Here is a 9879-nt window from a genome sequence, read left to right as displayed (position 1 = left end):
TACTTTTACAGTACAAATTGTCATTATCTGTTGGCAAATATCAGGTCTACAATTCCAGGATTGATTGCACCTGATCCATGCCGGAGAAAATTAACATTATTTGAGGACATACAGTTCTTGGAAAATTTTACTGAAAACATACTGTGCTTGCACATGAAGCACCGAACACAAAACAGCTTTAAACCACCTTGGTGAGCAGGTTAAAACAAAGAATTTCAATAGCTCGAATTTTGCAAAATAAATAGACATATTTAGGGTACATTAGAGATTTATTCACATAAAATAACTCAACAAAGAACAGCATTTATACACAGTGCATCCAATTGTCCGAACTCCAGAGCAGCCCTCAGTAGATTGCTGAGCCAGGGCATCTCTCTAAGTTCGTGTTGTGTAAGAGTTCCACCCATTAGCCCATTCCCAAGCTCTGGTCCTGTAGGCAGACACACACTCCATTCATTAGCAAAATGTATACAAACACATGTGTTTGAATGTGTGAATAAGCACCACCTTTGGATTTCTGACAAGACCACATCCAGGTACGGGCTCAGGGGAATGACAGGAGAGGCACCGGGCTTGGAATAGTGTGTGTGAGTGTGTGTAAACTTTAACTAGGTTTCAAAATATCAAGTCTGCAGTGGGCATCAGGTTGGATATCGTGATTATTGTCTAGGATTCGGCTTACTCATTAGTATTATACTACTATTTTTATACTTGATCAATGGTCAGTAACAAGAAGATGGCCACACTATTGATAACTACAAACAGAGTCAAAAATCATCTTAGTTGGACATCTCATTATAGTCAAGCTCTAAACACTACACCACAAATATACATTTGAACAATCAAAATTCATATTGATACAAATGAAATCTGTTGGGCAAGTTCTGCTGAATACAATTTTTTTTCTGAGCCTTTATTTTGTTATAAACTGACCTAGTGTTTATTTTTAAACTAGTCTGACCCCTGTGCAAAGCTTTAGATTAGACAGAAGCATAATGCCTTTATGCCTGCACTGTTGTCACCTAACAAGCTTACGAGCAGCAGGTTGATCTCTGGGCACATTATTCCTACAGGCTACAGTAAGCGGTGATTAATGAGCACTGTAGATGTTTTCGATCAGGCAGATTCATGAGGAGAGCTCCAACAAACTACCAAGGGTCAGCAAGGTGACAGCAACTTCAGTCAATACTGAGAGTGTTTATTTGAATGTCCGGTTTCAACACCAGTCATTGTCCACACCTGTCTGCATGTTATCGGCAGTACATGGGCGGGGCTAAAGCTGAGCAATCTAAGAGAACTTTGCAACACTTTGAGTGTGTGAATAAAAGCTCAGTCAAACAGTACACTCACAATTTAGTTGTATAGGACTTTACTCATCCTTGATGAACTTCCCTTTAATGTATGGCACATAGTCTAGAAATAATCGCCAGTCTGTGAAGTGGATGAGAGCCACTCCGCCAACTGTTCCCCAGGCAACCAAATTTGGCACCCTAGATGAAAGAAATTAATGCAACTCATAAATAAGAATTTTAACCCCACAATCAACTGCAACAAATATATTGAGAGCAACTTGCTAAGTTACACTCCTTAATTCAAACGATCTCACAAGAGATACTTCAGTCAGGCTGACTTTTAAGTTTCAGCATGCACACTTCATCTTCTGAAGATGTGCTGCCTGGCTGCAATTTTTATATGTTCATTTTGTTTGTGATTACCGATGACCACAATTAGCCTGAACACTTGTTTCAGTTGTGTATGTGTAAAAGTTAATTCGTCATTAAACAGAGTTTAAAAAGGTTTTGATAACTGATAAGCTAGTACTCATTTTTAATTTATTCTAATCTTTATAAATAACTCTTCAGCTGTGGTTCTCTGGTTTTTTACTGCGTGCACTTTGCAAGGTCAATTATTGTGCTGTGCACTCAAGATGCTGATACAAAAACAATCAGCTGTCAATTACAAGTGACTTATATACTCTAGCGGTGGTCACTTTAAAGCAAACCAACATATTTGAGGAAGAAAGTACAAACATAAACACATATCTTAGTGCCTTAATGCACCTGCTGATTTCTAACAATAGTAAATATTAGATATATACGAATCATTCATTGATACTGATTTTGACTTTATATTATTATGAGGATAACCATTTTATTAAATTGGTCAAATATTCATGTCTCGAAATTTAAAAGAATTTTGTTCTAACTAGCAATTACAGATTCGATATATTTATTTAGGTAGTGAGACTATGCTAACTCCCCCAGCTAGCTGAGTGCGTAGAAAATAAACAAGCAAGCTAAGCTAGAGTTAGCTAGTGAACCAAACAGGTCACATAGAAGGACACAGAGACGTTGATAGAATCACTTTGAAGATGACAAAAACGCGAAAAACATTTCCAGAGTGTACTCCTCCATGGTTATTGATTTAACTTACCACGTCCTTACAATAGATGTGTACTTGGTACCGATGAACTTATTGAGCACTTTCTGGATCATCCTTATCTTCTCTCAGTTGTAGTTCTTTACTCCATTTACTTTTCTCGCAGATAGCCGTGAAGGACCCTGGGCTGCCTCTTCTCCTGCCTGTTTAAAATAACAAACGGGCTGCGTGCAACAGCGCAGGGTCGTTTTAGGCCACCATTTCATACGTCTATTTATAACACGGAGCAGTTAAAAAAAATCCGTGTGCTCTGAGCCATTACTCCAGACCTGTGAGTGTTGACTTTATGAAATCAATACAAGTAACTTGTATCTTGTCTTGAATTTAATGCGGTGGATTGGTTGCAGAATCATAAAAAATGGCACAATCGCATTTACTCCATCGCCAGTTTGGCATTGGAAAATATGAACAAATTCATTTCCCGAACTACAATAAACCCTTTATTACAATGTTTTCCTTTATTTTCCTTTTTATGTATACAATATTCAAAAGCCAGACATTGGAAAAGGTATAATCTGTTATTAAAAATGGCACATTTATTGCTACATTACTGTTATATACAGGACAGTTCTCAACTATATATATTTATATATATATGTATACGTATATAAAAAGAGAGAGAGAGAAAGAGAGAGAGATTGAGTGAGGCCCTCTGAGGACCCTGCAGAACAGTGTCCTCACTCCATCTTGTTAGGCTCTGTACCTGTGAATGTATTTAACACTCAATGGTCTCCCTCCTTTTTAGTTCAACAAAGATATGACAAAATTGCTGAAAGCAAGTGTTTTATTACTGCTTTCTTATACCAAAATAAGTTCAAGTCCATCAACTGAACATTCTCCATCATAATATTGTAATTGTTTCTAAGTTGACATTATGTGCTCCTGCAGCACTCGGGTTGTTTTTGTGCAGATTTCAGGCTGTGTCTTTGTCAAGACTCGTGTTAACAAATTAGGGTTGCCCCAAAGAAATCATCTGAGTACGTAGCTTGTAGGCTAATGGGATGTTAACAGAATACTAAATGACATCAAGTCAGATCTTCCCATGGAACAAAGCTGTGATATTCAATACACTTATTGATTTTGTAATAATAAAAAGTAAAACTTCAAATACAACTCTTTTAAAGAAGTAAGAACTTCTCACAAAAAAGTCACTGTCAAAGTCATAAAAGAGCTGGAAGAGTGAAAGGTCAGAGGTGAAAATTGTCACTGGAGACTAATTATACTGAGAGTCACTGCAGCAAAGGGCTTGCACTCCGATATACAGAAATTTTAAATGCTCAAACTCATTAGAGGCTCCAGCTACTATGGAAAATAAAACTCACTCCCTACATCAAAACTGAAGCAACACATACACTAAAACATGTTAATGTGCATCAATAGCAGACAATCAGAGCCAAAAGCAGCATCTCTTGAACCCTGTCATGTCAACTGATTTAGCAATATTGGGCAGACAGAAAGAAAACTCATGACCTGGACCCATGACCTTGACTAAAACAGCAGTTTGGACAATATAATCCAGTTGAATAATTAGGAAAAAAAAGGAATAAAAACTAAACAAGATCTACGTAACATTTATTTATTTAACTAGATACACTGAAAGAAAATCTCTTTATACCATTTAAACTTCTTCCTGAAAACTGAAAAAAGCATTAGGAGAAGGGAGGGTGGGGGAATGAACAAGTACCTCTTTAATCTCCATGATAAATGAAATGATATGGTTCACAAAATAAAACTGTCTTAAATGAAAATACAAGTTCAGGCACTGATAAGGTATCACTCTCCCATCATGTCATCTTAAGTCTTGAGAATGAAAAGGCCACACTATTGATTTGTATAGGTCTTTTTCTTCATCTCTTTTTGTAGAAATTAAAACACACAAAATGCTCTACCTCCCATTTGTGATTACATGTTGGTAAAAACCATTCACAACATGACATGGGAAAAACATCACAATAACACTGTTTTGTTCTCCATATTATCCATTACCTTGCACCCAAAATACCGACGTCCGCCCCCAAAATAAATGTGCAGGCTACTAAAAAATGAGCTGCACACGGCGAGCCACTTGGTTGAGGGCAGACATTAGAAAAAGGTGAAATGAATACTACTATACTGTACTGAACAAAAACCCAGGAACACAACTTTGAAAATGCAGGTGATAGACATTTGTATGATAGCTACATTCAAAAACCAGTTGCATAATTACTGTTTGAGACAAAAATCCCTTCCCACATTTTTCCTCAGTGCCTCACTGCAAAAGTAAGAACACTTCAACAGGACTGTGGTACAAACGTCGCCCACATACCCCTAAAATGGTAAGAAAAGAAATTAATTTTGGGTAGCTGAAAAGCCTTACAACTAAAACTGGAATAAAGGATACACAAAACACTTTCAACATTTGTAATCTGTTGACCCTTGTCCTCTGCCATCCTGGTTCAGTTTTTAATTAATTTTTTGAACAATTTCATTTAAATGTCAAATATCCCCTTATTCAGCTCATCTACAATACACTCTAAACTTCAAACTAATATTGCCATTTATGTAAAAAATCTACAATGTATAGACTAACAAAAAATATATATTTTTATATATATTTAATTTTGAAAAAATGAAACATATCAGAGTAATGTATGAAGGGAATTTACACGTCATATTTCTCTCGGTAAGAAACAAATTGGAGGGGCTGTAATTCAGTGGGAATGCTTATTTAGGTAAAGAAAGCCTCCGTTACACAAAGGCTAGTCTGCTTCAAACTGCGGACTGATGATGAGATCCCTGCATCAAAGGAAACCAGATTTTTTTTTTTTTTTTTTTTTTTGACTTTTACAGAACATCGATTAAGGGGAAAACTTGAGCTGTTAAGTCTGCTGGCATTGTCAGTAAACCATTTCAAGTAAGTAAGAGCACTAAGTGGTGCTGATCACTTATCAAGTGTCTCAAATGGCTTTTACACAAGACTTTAAGGGACTGAAATGCACAGCAGGTCAACACTTAACTTCCAGCCTAAACCTTTACATCTGTGCTTTGTCTTGTCTACATATGCTTTAAGGTTAAAGCAGTACAAAGAAACTGAGACCAATAACAAGGGATTACTGGAGTAACTCTAGAATTTGTGGGCAACAAATGGGAAGAACAGTTCTGTGGTTGACAGACTCTCTACCACTTGGATAATTCATAAGCTTCAAGGAAGCAGTCTTCTACTCCAAGTCTCCAGATGTCTTGAGGGACAAGACCGGCCTTCAGTCAAAGAGTGCCTCTGGGTCAGAGTTTCCGTCTTTCACAAGCTGCTTTTGGACTGTCAAAACTTCGGACCTTTCCTTTTGTGACCTTCCCGTCGCCTTCCACAAACTTTTGCTTGTAAGATAAAGGAAAGGTCACTGAATTTAGACAATCCAACTTCAGCTCTAGGCTTGGTTACATAACATATGTAAGACTGTACCATCACGCTGGGAATGACATACATCAAAAATAATTGCTCATACACATAAGCAATCCCTCACAATTAATGTTCCGCACAAGTAAAGCAATTTGCTTAAATGTCAAATAGAAAACATGTAACAATTAGGCACAAATCCTTGATTCAATTTGTGTTAGTTTAGGTCTCCTTTCTTTCACAAGAGCACCTCTCGGCAGTGTGTGAAGTCCCAATTTGTGGCAGGACACAAAAAAGTACTCCGGTGTTCCATTATCTTGTGGAAACCAAGAAGAAAAAAAAATCTTACGTGTATAAAACAAAGTAAAACTTAAAAAAAAAAAAAAAAAAAAAAAAAAAAGTTCTTCACATTTGAGCTTGTAGTCATGGTTGGGAGTGCGACAAACAGGCTGTGTCAGTTTTGGCAGTATGCATGTGTGTAAGAGTGTGTGAATGTGCATCTTGAAACTTGAACGGACAATACACAGACATGTCCACATATACACACACACACTGAGAATAATGGGTGGAAGAAATCTGTTAAGGCCACATCCTCTGACAGCCAAGGAAACACCACCAGATCTGTAAAAGGGAAGGACCAAAAACAATGTTATGGTGCTCCTATATGACGAAGACATCAACAAAAAAAAAAAAACAACTTATTTTTACATGGTAGTTGTCATTGTTTCTGGCAGAGTTTGCCATTCACATGCATGCATTAGGGACTGATGGGAAATTACTGCTCTTGCAAACCACTGCTTAACATTATCACAAAGCAGTCACAAGAAACGCAATTAATTAGTCACTAACGTTAGTGCAGACACCAATCCTTCATCAGAAATGCACTTACAGAACAAGACAATTGTCATTTCAGCATTTTCTGCCAGTTAATTAAATATTACAGGAACTAGTGGAACAAAAGAAGGAGCAGCTCCAGCAAGCTGTCAGCTCTGGGCAGGCTGCAACATCCAGCTCTTCATCATGGTATCCACACAGCCGAACACAGTGAAGTTGTTACCGTTCAATCAGACGGACTGCTCATGATATGATGGAAGAAGACCAATTATGTACTTGCTTCTTTATTAAAATAAGTTGAGTTTGTAAACAGAAAAATAAACACCACACCAGTAGCCATGGGTGTTGCCAAATCAACCAGGGCCAAAATCTCAAGGATTCTAACTTTAATATAACTGTGGGTAACATGCATACTGAGGGTTACATCCAAAATAATTATTTCAGCAGCCAATCTTCAAGGCTTACCTGGTGTTACATGTGGCTAACTGGGTTGTGGCCATCTCCTCCCATACTAGGATGGCCTCCTGAGAGCTGCATGGGTGCATCACCCACCACCCCAGACACCTTTTCCTCCTCACGGCGTTTTAAACATGCTGCCTTGGGGTTAAGGTTACGCTCTGACAAAAACAGAAAACAAGAAAAGCCCTCTCAGTATAAAATATTAAACTGCATATTCATTGGAGGTAACTGTTCTTCCCATCCATGATGTGCAGCTGGTTGACTGACCTCTGACTTGTTGTTCTAAATTGAGGATGACATTGACAGCTTGGTGCAGGATGAGAAGTTTGGTCTGAGGTTTGTCGTGGCTGAGGTGCAGCTGGCACATCCTCCCGAGCTCCTTAAACGCCTCATTGATGTCTCGTACTCTGAGACGCTCACGGGCATTGTTAGCCACTCGCCGTTCCCGCTCACGTTCCATCTTCACCTCAGGGGGAACGTCCTCGTCATCTTCTTCTGGACTAATTACAAATGGACATGAAATGATGAAGCTACAGGCAGGAGGATGTTTCTACTGTTCATGCTACCTCAGGTCTAGAATTTAGCTATTTTGAATTTAGCTTCAATAGTCTGTACACCCAGAGGCGAGCTTTGTATTGAACAGATGCACTAAAAACAGGACGTGAGAAGATTAACACATTCTATGCAAAAGTAAATACTGTACAAAACATTATCCAAGAAGCTACATCTCCCACTTCAGATGATCATTTGATAAAAATGTGTATTGCACAAAAGTTGGACATGTTCACTTTCAATAGTACACTATGCCATGTGCGCATTTACAGCTGCCACGTTTTAACAACAAATGATGTTCTTCATGAACGGAAGCCAAACTGAGCTGTAGCTTCAGTCTTCACGTTTTGGTCATTAAAAAAAAGAAAAGAAAAAAAAAAGATTTAATGTGGTTTATGATATCAAATTATGACGTCTTATTGACAGCAAATGTATTCTTTTAATTGTTTTGCCTTTCCTTTTCAAAGCTCAAAACTCATTTAGAGCACACAAGTACAGAAATATTGAAAGTTGGTCACAGACAATAAAATTCACAATGTCATGAAATTTTACCACAATGATTCTACCAATTAAATGTCAGATTTTAGACATCAGCTTCATGAACATGTGCTTTGAGAGATGTTTGGCAAGAGCCTAAAAAGCACAAGAAATTTATCCTCTACACTGGAGAAACTTACTCATCTTTCTGGTCTGAAAGGCCAGAGAGCATCTGGAGGGTAAACGCCTCCTTTCTGAAAACGTGAGATGAAGGGAAGGGGGGGGATTTCAACATTATTAAATACCTAACATAGTCTGGGCAATCAGTGGGACACACAGGACAGCTGAAATGTGGAATCTTGCAGCAGATATTTCCAATATCAAAAGGGTTTCATTATATTCTAATACTTGGCTAGTACATCAAGGAAATCTCCATGTTCACAGGATAAAATAATTTTTTGAAGTTTTTTTTTTTTTTTTTAAAAATCAGATACAACTGTGTTTTCATGCTGTTGAAAGTGCGAAGATTAGAAAATGGTAAGAAGCGTCTTACCTTGTTCGACTGCGTGCTGCTTTGGAGTCCTTCTTTTCATCCTCCGACTTGTCTGCAACAGATGAGTTTTCATCATCCTCTTTTTCTTCTCTTTTGATGTCGGAGCTGCTGGAGGAGTGTGTGGAGCGGGCCATACCACCAGGGAGACCTAAGGACAAACGCATGGATGTGAGGAATATGAACCAAAGCAGTGAAACCTCTCTAAGGGGGTGGCATGTAGTACAACTGACAAATGTTGAAAGCTAATGAAGTTGAGCAGAAAATACAGGACAATGTTCTAATACATGTACAAAGACATGTTTGATTTAAATACCCAGATAGTACGCCGATTCCACAAAGCACAAGACATGCTTTTTTGCAGTTTCACTGAATAACAACATACATGAAATGTAGCTGAACTTACTGGTAAAGCTTTCCGGTTGGCCAACTGGTGGTGTGGGTCCGGATGCGTGATGACCATGCAGAAGAGTGCTGCTGGGTGGAAGGCCTGTGGGCTCATCGTGTTTCCCTCCCTGCTGGTGAACACAGAGAACCGTGACATGAATCTCACAGGAAGAGACTTATAACAACACCATCCAACAAAACACTTACTGATATAACTAATTAAAGAATGTTATGTATGTTATATTGTGATGTTATACATATTTTTCTCTAATCATTACTTAACAGACCAAAAACAATGTTTAAAATTTTACTCAACTGCTTCCAATTTTGACCAGCAGATGGCACAAATGATACTGTGACAAGTGCTGTTACTATTCAATGTAATGAACATAGGTAATGTAATTTTTATTTTCTTCACTTTTTTCTGTCACTCAAACAAGCAAAACTAATTTCTTCAATTTGTTGTGCAACATATAAATAGAATGTAATTTCAAGAGACATAGTCAACCTCAAATTATCACACACACTCAATAAATCAGAGCGTTGTACATGTCATGGTTCTTTTTAGCCATGCTGCATATGGTGTGTTTATTTTAACCTCACAAATGACAGTATCTTCAGCAGTTGCTGATGAAAAGATCAAGTGCTTCCCCCAATGTATCTCGGTCTCCACGATGAGTGAAAACAAACTCCATTCAGAGTTTCCATGCATGTAATATCTATCAACACTTCAGAGGTATTATGTGCATGATGAGGTTAACTGAAAACACAAATGAACATCTTTGTTTACTTCATAATGTTGTCATAC

At 37.9% G+C, this 9879-nt stretch overlaps 1 protein-coding gene across 1 annotated transcript; it reads right to left on the bottom strand.

Annotated features, from left to right (window-relative positions):
* Nucleotides 1-250: 250 nt before the first annotated feature.
* Nucleotides 251-2643, bottom strand: LOC124060743 (cytochrome b-c1 complex subunit 10-like). Its single transcript, XM_046392018.1, has 3 exons — nucleotides 2434-2643; nucleotides 1351-1490; nucleotides 251-430 (listed from the first exon to the last, which is right to left on the bottom strand). Exons 1-2 carry the CDS (start codon nucleotides 2493-2495, stop codon nucleotides 1370-1372), a joined length of 183 nt encoding a protein of 60 aa, XP_046247974.1. The 5' UTR covers nucleotides 2496-2643; the 3' UTR covers nucleotides 251-430; nucleotides 1351-1369.
* Nucleotides 2644-9879: the final 7236 nt, after the last annotated feature.

Source organism: Scatophagus argus, chromosome 6 (genome assembly GCF_020382885.2).
Source record: "Scatophagus argus isolate fScaArg1 chromosome 6, fScaArg1.pri, whole genome shotgun sequence".
In the NCBI taxonomy this organism is placed as follows: domain Eukaryota; kingdom Metazoa; phylum Chordata; class Actinopteri; family Scatophagidae; genus Scatophagus; species Scatophagus argus.
This window is presented reverse-complemented; position numbering and strand designations above follow the sequence as displayed.

Bases quoted from the DNA above. Each gene is read 5' to 3' on its own strand.
- LOC124060743 (XM_046392018.1), bottom strand. From the start codon at position 2,495: ATGATCCAGAAAGTGCTCAATAAGTTCATCGGTACCAAGTACACATCT. The intron at 1,491-2,433 runs GTAAGTTAAATC...TCTTTCATCTAG, and splicing joins ACATCTATTGTAAGGACGTG to GGTGCCAAATTTGGTTGCCT.